We start from the raw sequence: 16,581 nt of genomic DNA, 5'->3' as shown, positions 1-16,581 counted from the left end.
TTACAGAATTATTCATACTTAATGTTAGTAAATACATGAACTGATGGAGTAAAATTATTGTAAAGTATTTCTGAACTATGAAATGTTAGTTTTGTGTAAAAACAATAATTGTCTAAAACTGATGAGCTAAAAATAATTATTAATTAATTTACTGTAAAATTTATTTGCATATTAACAAGCTGTAATTCACAAACTATATAGACAGCAGCTCGTTGTGTTTTTCTGGTTTATTTTATCTTTTTGAGCAAGAATCAAGGTTTGATCAGTGTTTTGTGCATTTTAAAGTCTTAAATTTCATTGCATTGTCCAGAATGAATATACTATGTAGACGTTGTTTCCCAAAGTTTGGCGTAATTTAATCCGTGAATATTGGGGTGCAGTGTAGTTTATTAAATCAGTAGAATCTTGCTGGATGGATCATGATGAAAGCGCAGTTGTTGCCTCAGCCTGTGAAAGAGCAGACAGAAATAGTCGGTCACATACTCATTTCATTTATTTATTTGTTCATTTTTTCCTATTTTTAAAATTCTAAATTATTCTAAAATATGTAATCAGCCAATTTGTCTTGGTAAAACAATCACAGTCGGCCATGAAAAGGCAAGCTCAGTGCATCAGTGTGTTTATTGATGAATGTGTTGATGAGTTGTGTTAAATGGGAGTTAAAGTGCATCACACACCAGATGCGCCGCAACACGGAGCGCACATGATAGTTGGAAGTATCACACACCAGACGCGCACATTGGCATGTTATTTAAAATGAAACTATTCAGATATAGTGGTGTGGCAGAAATATGAGTTTCATGAGTCGTGGCTGAAAACGGTTCCAGTTGGTCCACCGTTTTTATGTTGTTTAATTTAAAAGAAAAGGACTGTTTGTGTTTATATCAACTCAATATGACAGTCTATACACTATTCCTACACATATGTCTGTCCAAACAGCTTGAACAGTAGATTTTTCACCATATATGCCCAATAACAGACAAATTTTAAAAAGTTTAGCATTTAACACCTTTTAAATGACACTTTCTCTTCAGTGTGTTTAAGTAAAAAAATATATATATTTAAATAAAAAATAAGAAATTCACTATTCCACTCTATTGACCTTATTCTAAAATGCGGAAGTGCGCCTGTTTTTGCGATAGTCTTAGAACTTCCGATTCAGTCGCCTATGGGAGAAATGACAAGGAATAATAAAGGCAGAAAATGGCCAAACTACTTGCTCAACAAACAAATGTTTGCATGACTACACAGACCAAGTAGCATAATATAATAAGAAAATATTAAATTGCAACATCAAGCAGCGTAACGAGCAGTTGTTAACGTCAAAAAATGAATGGAAGTGAATGTGACTGGAAGTCGCGAGACAAAAAGATTCAAATGGCAGCGCCCACTCGACAGCTGAGAATAAGGTGAATATGACTAAAGCAATCTCCGCTGTGCTGAGCGAGAGCACTTCTGTTGGTGCTCGTTGGCCTGATTCAGCGTGTAGTATTGGCGTTGGACCGGCGGCTCTGATTGTAATTTTTGCTTCATTTCTCAAATATTTGCGAGCAGTTTTGTTGGTGCTAGTTGTTCTGTGTCGGCTTGGTGTGTCCTGGACCTAAAGTTTAATTCAAAGTCAGAGTTTTTTGATAAAGACCCACATATAGTGTTTGTTCACTAGTCTAGCTATTGATTGGTGTTTCTCTTTCTTATGAACCTTTTGTTAGATTTAGCTGTGTTTGGCTTATCTGTTCACCAGTGGCTCGCCAATGTTTTAGATTACTCTGTTACACAAAATAAGTAAGCTGAGACATATTAAAGACAGTGAATAGTACAGTTTCTCAGCAGCAATGTTAATGCATCAGTCTTCTAGTAATTTAACCCAAAGTGCTCTCTGTGAAACACTACTTCAGGGGTGGCCACCCCTGTTCCTGGAGAGCCACCTTCCTGCAGATTTCAGTTGCTACCCATATCAAACACACCTGCCTGTAATTATCACGTGGTGTTCAAGTCCTAATTAATTGGTTCAAGTGTGTTTGATATGGGTAGCAACTGAAATCTGCAGGAAGGTGGCTCTCCAGGAACAGGGTTTGCCACCCCTGCTCTACTTTATCACAAAGATATTACCATTTCCTCACCAGCCACGCTTGAGTTCCTGTAGGTCAAACAGAAACTTGTTTGCTTATGAATCAAGCTATACAATCTATCATTCTGCAACACCCCCTCTCATTGAATGGTATGACTCTGAGGGGGTTCTACAGAAATTTGGCTGACTGAATAAACACTCTTGAAACTAATTATAGCAATTGAAACTCTTTATTTTACCCCAATGTGTTTTTTAGCATCAAACCAAAAACATCAATCACAAACAAAAAAAAAAATTTTGTAAAGTCAGAATCTAAATAGTCTTTTTGAATAAAGTCAGTGACCACTTATTGTTACGAGCACTTGAGAGTGATGCAATTTCTTTTCGTGGTCCAGCCACTTGTTAGGAAACGACCCTTGATGCAAATAGGAGAGACGTCAAGTTGCCCTCTGTTGAGTGAGATGATGTTGCTCCCACGAGAAGTTGTATAAGTGAAAACAGCAAGCCAACAGACGCATAGGGATAGCAAAATACAAACAGTCCTTTCTAAAATAAAACAAACAAAATCGACATGCGTAACTGCTTAAAACAACAAATCAAATATAGTCACATATACTTACAATTGAGCGATAACGGCAACAGTTCTCTACATTGGACAAAATGAGAAGGTCAGATACAAACGGTGTACACTATACTAATGCTCATTCTTACTCTATGGTAAGTGGCTCTTTATAAGGATGCAAATCAGCCTATCAAACAATCAGAGGTGGGAGTAAGTCACACATGTGCAAGTCAAGTCAAGTCACTGCTTATTTCAAGTCAAGCTTGGTCTAGCAATATATATTAGAGCAGGGGTGTCAAACTCAATTCCTGGAGGGCCGCAGCCCTGCACAGTTTAGTTCCAACCCTGCTCCAACACACTCACCTGTAGGTTTCAAACAAGCCTGAAGGACTCAATTAGTATGATCTGGGGCCTGTTTCAGTAAGGAGGTTCAAACAACTCGGAGTTTAAACTTGAACTCTGAGTTGATTTACAGAGAGATTAAAAACTCAGGGTTTTCGGTTTCAGAATAGCGAATCTGAGCTGGGTCAATCAACTTAACTGCAAAAAATGCTTTCCTTGCTTAGATTTTTTGTCTTATTTCTAGTCTAAATATCTAAAATTTCTTATATCAAGAAGCATTTTCTAGACAAGCAAAACATATTGTCTTGTTTTGAGAAATAATATGACAATATTAAGTGAGTTTTTCCGTAAAACAAGCTAAATAATCTGCCCATGGGGGAAGCAAAATAATCTTTCGTCAAAAGAAAAAACAAGATTATTTTGCTTACCCCATTGGCAGATTATTTTGCTTGTTTTAAGGAAAAACTCACTTGATATTGCCATTTTATTTCTCAAAACAAGACAATTTGTTTTACTTGTCTAGAAAATGCTTCTTGATATAAGAAATTTTAGATATTTAGACTAGAAATAAGACAAAAAATCTAAGCAAGAAAAGCATTTTTTGCAGTGTTTGAGTAGACCAACTCAGAGCGCGCACACCGTGACTATAAAAAGGCATTATCAATGGAGTGCAGATATTACGAGTGTCAATGACAACAAAAAAGAGATCACCATTTCTTTCTCCGGCTGAACTTGATCTGCTCATGCAAAGTTATAGCAAATATGAGTGTATATATTTAAAAAGAAGCAGCCATCAGTGAAACAGAGACAGCGGGAGAAAACAGCTGCTCAAGTTAATGCGTAATTTTTAATTTTAAGTATTTAAACATTTCAGTATAATAAAATAAGTAATGTAATGTGTGACGTTTATACTTTTTTCCCTAAACTTTTATACACTTTTATCAGTTTTAATAGATTTAACAGTGCACTTGTTGTGTGTCTGCCTTTTTATTGATCAAGTGATAGAGGTTGATATAACATTAAGAAGGTAATCAGTAATAAAATAATTTTTATACAGAATAATAATCCCATTAATCTAGTAACAGTGCATGTTGAAGGTTAAGCTAATTATTTATGAAAAAAAGGACAAGCCTCGTACGTGACCTTGTTCTGTGTGTGACAAAAATGTAGGCAATAGCTGTGTTTCCATCAAAATATAGGCTATTACATATTTGTGCAAAACTGGAATAACGCCTAAAAATAAAGCAGCTTTTTTATCCAACGAGTCGAAGAGAACACAATCGTCACTTCATGATTAACTTGCGCCAAATATCAACAGTAAAAACAGAATTTACTGCGGTAGAATAAGCTGCGTCAATGATTTTTTTATTTAATTAATGTACTTGCGCCTCAGAAGACAATTGACACACAATGAACACGTGGGGGCGTTTGAAGCCAGATGAGATCTTGACACGCTCCAGACGCTGAGTAATTAATAATATACACTAATACTGAAACAGTAAAGGCATTTTAGAAAGACTAAAACAACATTTAAGATGCTCTGCAGTGTGCTCAGTCTGCTGGTTTGTCCATTCACACACATTTTAATCATCATCTCTTCATTCTCATCATCATTTAATGCACATACTGTAATTTGTTAAGTGCACTTCGTAGTTTATGTGCATCTTATCAAATAAAAGTTTAACCTACTCAGTTATGCACATGTTTTATTATGCATATTTTTAAAAGTTATGTGAATCATGACGTTTCCATCAATCGTTTTTATGGGCATCTCCAAAATGAGCATTAAAATAGGTGTGTGGAGACGTAAGGCTAACGCCTGTTTCACACCGCAAGCGTCAGCGGCGCGTGAGCAGAGCGTGAGCAGCGCGTATGTCGAGCAGTAGCAGCACGCAGGCGTTTGCCTTTCACACCAGCTGCGTCTGCAGCGCGCAGTTCTTCGGCAGCTGCTGCTGAGATCAACCTATCTCTGTCTATTCTATCTAGTTACCCCTCTATATACAAATACACTTTTTAAACTTTTCATCTGCACCAAGGCCCCTCCTATGCTGTTTCATTAACCTGCAAATGTTTATTTTACAAATTTTATAGATCAAATAGTACTGTATGCTTCTAAAGCTAACTTATATGAGAATTGTCTACAGTCAGAAGACAATCGCCTGTGATATCATGTCATTTGTTTTTTGATTATCAGGTTGCTGTAGACCTAGTTATAATCATATTTATACAATATAGTTATAATGATATTTATACTTGATCAAACTAGTGTTACTTTCTCCGCTTCAGTGATGTCCAGCGGCAGAAAAACAGCTCGTTAATTCATGCTCGTGCAGATGATGAGACGGACAAAAGTAACCAGTGCATGCCATTCTTTTACTTATTTTCGTGTTGTCAGATTCACAGTGCAAACAGCTCCCGGTAGGAATAACTCGAGTGAACATAAAACAAAGCCGATTAAAACTTTCTTCCTCTGCTCAGCTGTAGAGAACACAGCAAGCTCACATCATCCAGCATGCCTGTCGAACTACAATACCCACAATACACTTCGCTATGGACTACAAATCCCGTAAATATTCTATTTCCCCTCTCCTACAACACTAGTGTGCAACTTAAGCAAAACTGATAGTAAAATTGTTTTACATTTGGTTTTGTAGTTCGGGCCTAATAAATGTTTGTTGCCGTTTTTAATCGTTTTAAGTTTATTTGAAAGACTATATATAAACCATTTGACATTATTAACGCATTTATTGGGTAAAATTGCTACTTTTTACTGTCATTCATTGTGTTTTGGTCATTATCAATGCACTGTCACTTTAATTGAGCGTGAGCAGCGCGTCAAAAATAGACCCAGCGCCGAAACTATTGCTGCACTGCTGCTTCGGCGACGCTCACGCCTCGCTCTGACGCGCTGCTGCTGCGTGCGGTATGAAAGCTCTAATCTGTTAACATGGACGCCGAAAACACACGCGCTGCTCACGCTCTGCTCATGCGCCGCTGACGCTTGCGGTGTGAAACAGGCGTAAGGCGAGAAATACGCTTCATCTTTAAAAAAGGGGAGGAGACCGACAGAAACTCAGAGTTTAGAGAATAAAACCTGCTCCGGACCAGGTTAGATTCACGGAGTAAGTTACCACAGTAACTGACTCTGAGTTAAAGTTACCTTTCTTTCAGAAACAGGCTTGACTTACCCTGATTTCTCGAGTTTAACAAACCTACCATTTTGAAACGGAAAACCCAGAGTTTCTCTCATTTCAGGGTTAAAATACTCTCAGTTTTCACTTAACCTCCTTTCTGAAACAGGCCCCAGGTGTGTTTAATTAGGGTTGAAACTAAACTGTGCAGGGCTGCGGCCCTTTTGGAACTGAGTTTGACACCTGTGTATTAGAGCATTTATATATTAGAGCTGCACAATTAATTGTAAATTGTCAAAAGATTGTCGATTCGACCCCCTTGACGATCTTATTCCAGCATTTCTACGATTTTGTCAATCATATTTTCAAGTGCAGGAGAGAAGCAATGGTGTCTTCACATTGTTTTACATACGATGTTCAGCAACGTGGACACCTCCATATGGTGTTGAAAGAGTCCCGCCCCCCAGAGGTCGAAAGCAATATTACAACATGTCAGCATACTGATTTTAACAAGCCAAACAATACACAATGCAAAAAAATAAATAAACAAATCTGAAAATAATAATAGTTACATTATTTAACTGTTACAACTTTCATAGGGGGCAGTCGTTTAAATAATTCTCTTACTCCTCGTTCCATTTATTCTGACTTATATTGCATTCACAAGGAGTTTTCACAAGCTTAAACTTTTTAGTTGTGCTTGCTATATTACTGTCAGTGTTTAGTAAATATACTGAAAGTTCAAATGTCACCAGTGTTACTAATTGAAACCTAAAGTGACGATGAGGTCTTGAAATCTGTGGAAACAGTCCTAAATAAGGTCTTAAAGGGCCATGAAACCCCCCCGTTTCAGCAGGGTGTTTTCACACCTCTACTTTTGAAAAAGTCAGAAAAGTGGGCGTGTCCAGCTCTGTTTAGGGGGGAGTGTCGGAGGAAGAAAAGTGGGATGGTGTGGGAGTGTCTATTTGGGCACGCGCGAGTTTCAGAGTCAAAATACACACACAGTAGAAAGTGTTGGTGTTAAACCTACATGGACATCTGTAGTCGAATTATTTGCCAAATTATTAAATGGGTGACTTTAACTGCAGTTTGGCTCTTTCATTCAGGGAACTCATTCATGCCCCTCGCGACACACGAGATATTTGATTCGAGGATCTGCTCTAAGCGTGTATTTTTCATGCAATGTTTGATACCGCACGGCGAATGAGAGAAAAAAAAAACTCAAAATTTCCCGGAAACTTAGATGCACACGACAGGTAGCGTCAGAAAGCCGCGTGTGTTATTCCGGTCACAAAATGCGGTTAAAACCCTACACGAGGTTAAAGTTTGGTTGTGGTGCTAACATGTTTACACGGTGCAATAGTTAACTTAGTTCGATACGAACGAACTGAATAAACAAAGAGCACTGGTCGCTCACTTACCAAATCTGTAGAGACAGGACAATCACCAGCAACTAGAGCCGCGTCTTTATGAAGAGAAGACTACAAGCGAATCCGATCTCAGCGTTTGCAGATGAGAACAGCTCTCAGGTAAACAATAATCCTCCTTAGACACGTAAGTTATTGTTGTCGAGCGTCGCGTACACTGTTAATCCACACGTGAGTCTGAGCTCTCACAGAGAGAAAAAGAAAACAAAACTTAACTGCAGCAAACTATAAAAGCAACACTTCACGCTTGTTTTGCCAATACAACGTGGCGTCTCTTTCGCGTAAACACGGTGACAGTAATGAATATTAATGAAGTTGCACAATAGAGCGCGCTGATTGGTTTGAACCAAGCCTTACTCATGCATTAATGCAGCACACTGTAAGGCGTAATAAGACACACTCTGGCACAGACGTCCAGTCTGCACGCTGGAATACACGCTATTATGTCATGACCGTGACGCAGCTTCAAAAATTCGTTTCAAACCGGAAGTACGAATTTGCTTGAAATAACGCAAAAACAACAAATTTACACTTTTTAGTGAAATATAGGTGTCCTAATAGTGTTTTTAGCAGTGTGGGACACATATACGACTGTCAACAGCTCAAAAAAATGTGTTTTGGTGTTTCGTGACCCTTTAAAAGGTAATGAATTTCCCTACATGATTCCTCTATATACCCTGAAAATGGCATTGTCCACTGAAAAAGCTGAACATGCAGTGAACCTTCATTCACTAGTGGACTGAATGGACCTTTATAAAATATATTATTTTTATGTCAGCGCAGTGGCGTCCCCAGAAAATTTTCTTAGTGGTGGCCAAGTAAGGCCACATGAAATCTTGGGGTGGCACACAAAACAATAATGAATTATTGTGAATAATGAGTAATGTTATATTTTTGTTTCTGGTATAGTAAATAATAAAGGTTTAATTCCATTGATTACTCTTGAAATATTGTAGTTTATTCCTTGAAATAATTCAGCAAGTACACGTGCAAACCAAATAAAAATCAATATTTGCTCTTTTCAGGCAAGTAATTTTTCACATACTCTTATTGTACAACATACTCTTTGTAACGCCGGGGGTGACACACACAACAGAAGGTAAGATCCAATATGCAGGGATGTCTGACGTGAAACTGACGTTTCGACACAGTATCGAGATCCCGGAGCGCAAGTGTTTCGAAACACTGCGCCGAAGCATGATCCGAAGCACCCAAGTCACGTGACTAAAGTGTTTCGAAACACCTGGTCACGTGACTTACTGATTCAAAGCATGGATCAGCTTAAAAGCGTTTAGAGACCTGGCGAATCTTCATTTAGCTGCCAAGGTCGACAGATCTCCGTGTCATATGGTCTAGTGGACTGTACGTGTGCATGAAGATACAGTGCTTCGAATTACGTTTTGGGTTCAAATCCCGACTTGTACAAATATTCTGAAATGGTTTCATGTATTTTAATCATGTTTCTGTTTTGTGTGGCCTAAATAGGATACAGCTGCAGTTGCGCCCTCAATATAGCATCATTTTTGTAACACTGTAAAACTATAACAGGGCTCGAAATTAACATTTTTGCTTGGTAGCACTGGTGCTCCTAACTTAAAAAATTTAGGCGCATCAGCCAAAATTTAGTCGCACCCACCAATTATGAGCACCGTTACTACAAGTTGTATAAAAACAGATTTATTGTATTAGAAAACAACTGTAGATGGTGGATTAACATTCAGCACATGATCACTAGTAAGATGTGTCATTATTTACAACTTTGGATGCCATGGTTTCTAAAACTAAATCTGTCCGCGTTATCTTCATTCTCATCTTCAGCGCTTTAGTTTTCCGCGCGCGGTAGTAGCTCTCCCTGTCATCCGATGCCAGAAGGCGCTGACTGAGTGATTGACAGCTGATATTAACCAATCATTTGCGTTCAGTGCTAGAGCAGTGGTGGGCCAATAAGAAGAGCGTGAAGGCGGGGCAAGCATTACGGACTTGGATTTGTTTACTGCAGCAAGATGACATGACAACTGTTTTAAACCATTCCTGAGCGCTGCGTTTCGCGTTCCAAGTGCAGACAAAGAGCTTAGAGATGCATTCTGCGTGAATGTCTCCCGAATCCGTGCATGTGGTGAACATTTTGCAGTAAAAACTGGTCGCACACAACAATTTTAAGCACTCGCAGAAATGCTCCTAAATATATTTTAAGGTCGCATAGATAAAATTTCGGGCGCATATGCGACCAAAATGGTCGCAATTTCGAGCCCTGTATAATTAATAATTTTAAAGTACTGTGATGGTTGGTTGGGTTTTGGGTTTGGGTAGACATTAATAAAATTCAATAAATGGGAAATGTAATGAATAATATAAATAATTCTTGATAACTTCAGGCCACAGTTTCTGATCTAGCATTAGATCCCTGTTTTAAGACCAAAACAAGACATATTTATTCACAAATTGTTTATTCAGATATCAGACCAATGTTGAAACAAAACGATACAAGAGCAAAGCATTACCAACTGGGTATTGAAGCATTTCAAAACAATTTCAGCCTGGATTTGATCCCACTATCTCTGCATGGCAGTCAAACACCTTAACCACCCCACTATGTTAATTGAAGGCTGAAGCATGAAAAGTGGGGTTTAATGCCTCAATTGGCTCAACTGTTCTTTGCTGAAGCTGTTTCAGTGCGACACATAAAAAATGACCACTAGGTGTCACTGTAGAGTGGGGTTTCGAAACGTTTCGAAGCTTCGACACATTTGCTTTGACTGTTTCAGTGTTTCACGAAGCCTCGCTTTGCCCACCACTACCAATATGCAGGTTTATTCAGCGTCAAGTAAGCAATGGTCAAATCAGGTGTAAACAGATATATGTAGGCAAATCCAGAGTCGTAGTCGTATAACAGGCAATAGGTCAAAAGGCAGGCGGCTAAACAGGTGAACAGGGATAACCTAGGCTAGGGTCTAAAACACGGAGAAACAAGACAAGGAGAAACGCATTGTAATGTCACTGAGAGCGAACAAGACTCGGCCAACTGAATGAGTGAATGAATGGCTTATGAAGGGTGTCTAATCAGTCTCTCAAAGTCCTCATGTGAGGCGAGTGTAATCAGTCTAGATGAGTGAGCAGGCGTGAGTGTCTGGGAGAAGTGCATGTCTGCATATGTAGTCCAGAGGAAGGCGGAAGTGTAGTCCATGGTTATAGTGAAAACCAGCGATCTCCGGAGAGCGGTCGCTGGTTCTCGTAACACTCTTATTGCACTTATTGTTTTTCCCTGTCCGCTGTCGCCACTAGCTTGCATGGTTTGGGATCGATAGAGATACGCATCGATGGATTTGCTCTTCAGTGTTTAGGCCCTCAGTAGTGAATATCAAACCACACTGAACTGAGCTGAACTGAACTTAAACACTAAATACTGAACTACTCTGTTCCAATTTACTATGATCTTCTATGTGTAGCTGCTTTGACACAATCTACATCGTTAAAGCGCTATACAAATAAAGGTGAATTGAATTGAATACAACATGCAGTATAGCCATGTCTAAAGTTAATGAAGATTAATGAATTAATTAATAAAACACACAAATGAACAAAATGAACAAAAGACATTACTACATACACACGCTTACTATACAGACCCCAATACTACCATTAATCCATGCTCCTTATTGAGCTACAATATTATTAATACATATTCTTCTTTTAAAGTACCTTTCTGTAAAATACACACACATTAAGTCAAGCAGCAAAATAATGGGGTTGCTAAATAAACAAGATTCTGAAAAGCTGATTAGTGATGGGTCGTTCTTGAACGATTCGTTCATTTTGAACAAATCTTCAATATGACTCGGGAACTACGAGTCCTCTCAGGGAGTGATTCCTTCATGCGCGCGTGCGCACATTTGTGCAGGTGGTATCATTCATTTAAAGTCTTTTGAGTCGTTCATCGCGGAAAGGCAGAAGCCAATCAAATGCGTTTAGAGCCGGAAAGAGAATTGATCCGTTCAACTCTCGAGTCCTCTATCGCGTTTGAGTGATTCGTTCCTCATGGCCCAGTCGTATGCGTTTAGATCCGTTCATCTCTCGAATCCTCCATCGCGTTTGAGTGATTCGTTCCTCATGGCCCAGCCGTATGCGTTTCTTATGTGTTCCTTACCGGCCAATCATATGCGTTTAAAGCCGGAAAGAGATTTGATCCATTCACGTCTCGAGTCCTCGGGTTTGAGTCATTCTGTCACGTGATGAACAAACAATCATGGCTCCCATCGGCTCAGACTGTACTTTGGTTAAGATTATGATATGTGACTGTTAGTGTAACATGAATGAACCCCTGACATTTGAATACATGAAGAGGTGAGCTGAGCAAAGAGACAACAATACCTTCATAGACAAAAGAGCAGGTCAACATTGAATTATTATTTTCTCCTTCTCATAGTATTCTACTTATGACTTATTTGTGAATTTAGGTAAGTACATTTAAATTAATAATATCAACAACTAATTCTTCTTCAGAATTTACACAGGTTGGCCGTGGCAGCCCGTGTCAGCGTGCTGTTATGTCATTTAAATGGCAGTCTTTTCATTTTTATTTCAGACCTGATGGAGGACACACACCGTCACGAGAAAATAAGTCAAAAAACTGACTCACTAAAGAGAAAAGACAAAGAACGTGTCACCTGCACTCAGTGTGGAAAGAGTCTAACAAACAAACAGAGTCTCGGGAAACACATGAGGATCCACACTGGAGAGAAACCATTCACATGCACTCAGTGTGGGAAGAGTTTCAGAGCATCATCAACCCTTAATAATCACATGCTGATCCACACTGGAGAGAAAACACACAAGTGTGATCAGTGTGGCAAAACATTTTTGAGGGATTCAGAGCTGAAGAACCACCTTAGTGTTCATACAAAGGAGAAGCTTTATCCGTGTTCTGTGTGTGAAAAGAGTTTCAGACATCAACGTAGTTTAAGAAATCATCAGAAGATCCACACCGGTGTGGGAGAGTACAAGTGCTTTGAGTGTGAGAAAACCTTTTGTACAGCTGAAAGTTTGAAAATACATAAGAGAATTCACACTGGAGAGAAGCCTTACATTTGTTCACTGTGCAATAAGAGATTCAGTCAGCTTGCACATATGAAAACACATGCGAGGATTCACACTGGAGAGAAACCTTACAAGTGTTCATACTGTGAGAAGAGATTCAGGCGTTTAGGACAACTGAGACAACATGAGAGGACTCACACTGGAGAGAAACCTTACAAGTGTTCACACTGCGACAAGAGATTCAGTGATGGAGGAAATCTGAGACAACATGTCAGGATTCACACTGGAGAGAAACCTTACAAGTGTTCACACTGTGATAAGAGATTCAGTGATTCAGGACTTCTGAGACAACATGAGAGGGTTCACACTGGAGAGAAACCCTACATTTGTTCATACTGCGACAAGAGATTCAGTGGTGGAGGAAATCTGAGACAACATGTGAGGATTCACACTGGAGAGAAACCTTACAAGTGTTCATACTGCGACAAGAGATTCAGACAGTTAGGAGGCCTGAAAATACATGAGAGGATTCACACCAGAGAGAAAGTGGCGAGAGCGTCAAAGTAGCCGGAAGTCATTCATTTTCAATGAGAGTCGGCGCCGATAAGCAATGAGGAGCAGCGCGGCGCGTCTTGGCTGGTGTGGGCGTCATTGGCAGTGCTGCTGCTTCAGGATATTTCAGACATATAGACACACAGTGGATGAGTGGAGCAAAGCCAGACCACAAGCAACTTGATCTTCCATAGTAAAATGAGTTTGAGAATAAGAGCTGAAGGCAGACCGCGTTGTCACCAGGGTGGTCCACAGTATTTTTTTTAAAGGTTTGATTGTATTTAAGGGCTGCAAAACAATGTGTGTTCGTGATTCATCTGTAAAAAATCATGTGATTTGTTAACATATATTACCTTAATTTTATACAGCTACTGAGCAGAAAACGACCATCATATTTCCTGGTTCCATCTATAAGGCCCGCTCACAACGGGCTCTGATTAGTCAGCTAACCTAAGTGGTTTATCTAAATCTAAATCAGCACTATAGTTGAGCTCTTAACCAGCAGCAAATCTCTATAAAGCAATTTATAATCTGTCTTCAGCTCTAAATGAGGGGGGTTGGGGTTCTCGAGACCCACCTAAGCTCAAACTGCGTTCTCGCCCTGCAAACGGGAGGGAGCCCTGTGCTCGAGGATCTTATGAGCTCAGTGTTCTCTCCTGGGACAGCATGCCAAAGATGCTTTATAATCAGTCATCAGCTAAATGTGAACTCTTGAATGTGTTGTGATTGGCGGGTCGGCTCCACATCACCAGGAAACGTCATGCCTCTCCTGCATGCTGTCTGTAAATAATGTCAGTGAAGACGTATCAGTTTGAGTCAGACACAGAAATGAAGAGGACACTGCTGAAGCCATGCAAACACGACTCTTGCAAGATGTTTCTGAATGGTGTTTTTGTTTTGTTCATTGGTATGAGGAGGAATGTGGTCAAGCCATCAGCATTTGATAGAAATAGTTAAAGCAGATCAAACAGACAGAGTAACTCTTTCTAAATTACAGATTTGCTCAATTATTTGTCCTAGCCCACTCAGTACAGTGTATTTACTATTGCATGCAGTTTTATATAATGTGGTTTAACCTTGTGAGCGACAGTAGGAAACAAATTAAAGAAACATTCAAATACTTTGTGTTACAAATATTCCTTTATTTCATTTCCAGGTCATTGCAGATCCACATGCAGGTTTATTACAAGAGAATGGTCAGGCAAGCAGCGGTCGACACAGGAGCAAACGGATGTATACAGGCAAATCCAGGGTCGTGGTCATACAACAGGCGGAGGGTCAAAGGGCAGGCAGCAGACAGGAATAAACAATAAAACAAGGCAAGGGTCTAACACGGCAAGGAAAACGCATCGTTAGGGATGGATGACGTGAAACTGATGTTTCCACACAGTTTCAAGATCCCAAAGCACAAGTGTTGTGAAACAATGCACAGAAGCATGATCCGAAACAGCCAGGTCACGTGATTAAGGAGATTTGAAACACCAGGTCACGTGTATAAAGTGATTCAAAGCTTCGGTGGTTTTAAAAGCGTTTCGAGACTTGCCTCATCTGCGTTTGACTGACAATCCTCTATGTCATGTAGCCTAGTGGGCTATTGTGTGTGTGTAACGGAGGCCACCTAGTAAGTGCTGTGCAGGTAAACCTCACTCCACTGACCTCTAAAGGTGCTCTAGTGCCAGACGCTAGAGGCCATGGTCTTTAGCCTCCTTGTTGGAGCAACCGACTCCCATGCTGAAGGTCGCCGGTTCGAAACCAGTTTGGAGAGGGTTGGGTGGGGTAGGTCCAGCGGGGTTACATGTGCACAAAGTAACTGTGCTGCAAATGGTCTGAGTTTGAATCCTGACTTGTACAAATACTCTGAAATTATGATTTGATGTTTTTTAATAATGTTTCTTTGTTTTATAGCCAAAATCAAGACATATTTATACACAGTATTCATTCGGATGTCAGACCAATGTTAAAACAAAACATGTGACAAGAACAGAGCAATTACAAACTAATATTTATAACAGCATCACTCTGGGTTCCAACCCATTACCTCTGCATGCTAGTCAGGAACTCTCACCGCTCCACTAAATCACGCGTGGGGTTTAATACATCAAATTGCTGAACTGTTTCTTTGCTGAAGCTGTTCCAGAGCAATACAGAAAAAAATGGCCACTAGGTGTCACTGTAGAGACAGGTTTCAAAGTTCTTCAAAGCCTCGACACATTTGCTTCTGCAGTTTCAGAGTTTCATGAAACCTCGTTTTGTCTACCACTACACGTCGTAATGTCACAACAACAGATAATAAGAATCAGCACTGAAGTGTGTGTATGTTATTTGTGTATAAAGTCTTTCTAATCCGTTCCTGAGCAGCTCCCAACCGTGTTTGTATGTGTAATCAACCAAATGAGGAACAGGCGTGTGTGAGCGGTGCATGACTGGACATGTAGTTCTTTAAAGTGGCAGATTTGTAGTTCTTCCGTGACATAAAGGCTGTAAAGACTCCGTTTCTAATCGAGGACAGGTAAAACGGTAGACTTTGATCTACTTTGGTTTTTCCCTCACTTTCTGCGGTTTAACCACATCGTAAATCTGCAATCGTAATGAAAATTTACCGTAGTCAGGCTAGAACAAAGTAAAACACACTTCAGGTATTTATAAAGAGTATGTTTATGCTGAATAAATAAAAGAAAATATTACAAAAATGAAAGCACAGACAAACCTATAGTGAAAACAACACACTTTAGTGAATGAATAAATAATGAAACACTTAACAGAAACAGGAGTGAATGATATGATGTGGTATTTCCTTTATTCTGAGTAAAACTGCTCATTTCTAATACTGATTTAGCTTTCCTCTTTTGTCAGATGGGTTCAGGTAGTTCCTCTGTCCTGCTGCGCTTCAGCAAAATTCAGCATCACAAGCACACTGAGCACCTTGTCATCATATAACACATATCAACCAATCAGCGTAGGTGTCAAGCCAGAACTTCAAGAGCAACCAATCCTTTTAAACAGAGACATGCACTGTAAAAAGTGATTTGTTACTTAAAGCGAGTAAACCAATTGCCTTAAAAACAACAAGTTGACTTCACGAAGATAATGTAAGTAAACCCATTGTAACTGTTCAGTTGACTTTATTTGTATAATTATGCTAATTGAACTCACTTTTTAAATAATAAAGTAAACTAATCATTTTTTCCCAATACACCAATATATATTTACTATATTTGTTTTTTTCCGGCTATAATTGTAGATCTTATAAACTTAATGAAGCACCAAATATGTAATATGTATGTAATATGTCGTTATTTGAAAACAGACGTGCTAAAATAGTCTTGACACTGTCAAAAGTGATTGGTTGATATGTGTTATATGATGACACAAGGTGCTCATTGTGCTTGTGATGCTGAAATGTTTAAGTAATGAATCACTTTACAGTGTGGTGAATCATTTAAACAAGTTAAAATGTGAAATTTA

General features: G+C 39.2%; 1 protein-coding gene across 5 annotated transcripts in view; it reads left to right on the top strand.

The window, feature by feature from the left end:
- The window catches only part of znf1001 (zinc finger protein 1001), a 42,838-nt gene that overhangs the window by 12,676 nt on the left and 13,581 nt on the right, over positions 1–16,581 (top strand). For 2 of the 5 annotated variants that reach the window (XR_012400650.1, NM_001111227.1), the window contains 1 exon segment: positions 12,113–14,236. Coding sequence is in view for 3 of the 5 variants with exons in the window: in NM_001111227.1 (NP_001104697.1) it covers positions 12,247–13,131 (885 nt within the window). In the remaining 2 variants the exon portion in view is untranslated. 5 annotated transcript variants of the gene reach the window in all.

The sequence above is a fragment of the Danio rerio genome, chromosome 3 (genome assembly GCF_049306965.1).
Source record: "Danio rerio strain Tuebingen ecotype United States chromosome 3, GRCz12tu, whole genome shotgun sequence".
Lineage (NCBI taxonomy): Eukaryota > Metazoa > Chordata > Actinopteri > Cypriniformes > Danionidae > Danio > Danio rerio.
The sequence above is the reverse complement of the archived record's forward strand: the minus strand, read 5'-3'. Positions and strand labels throughout refer to the sequence as shown.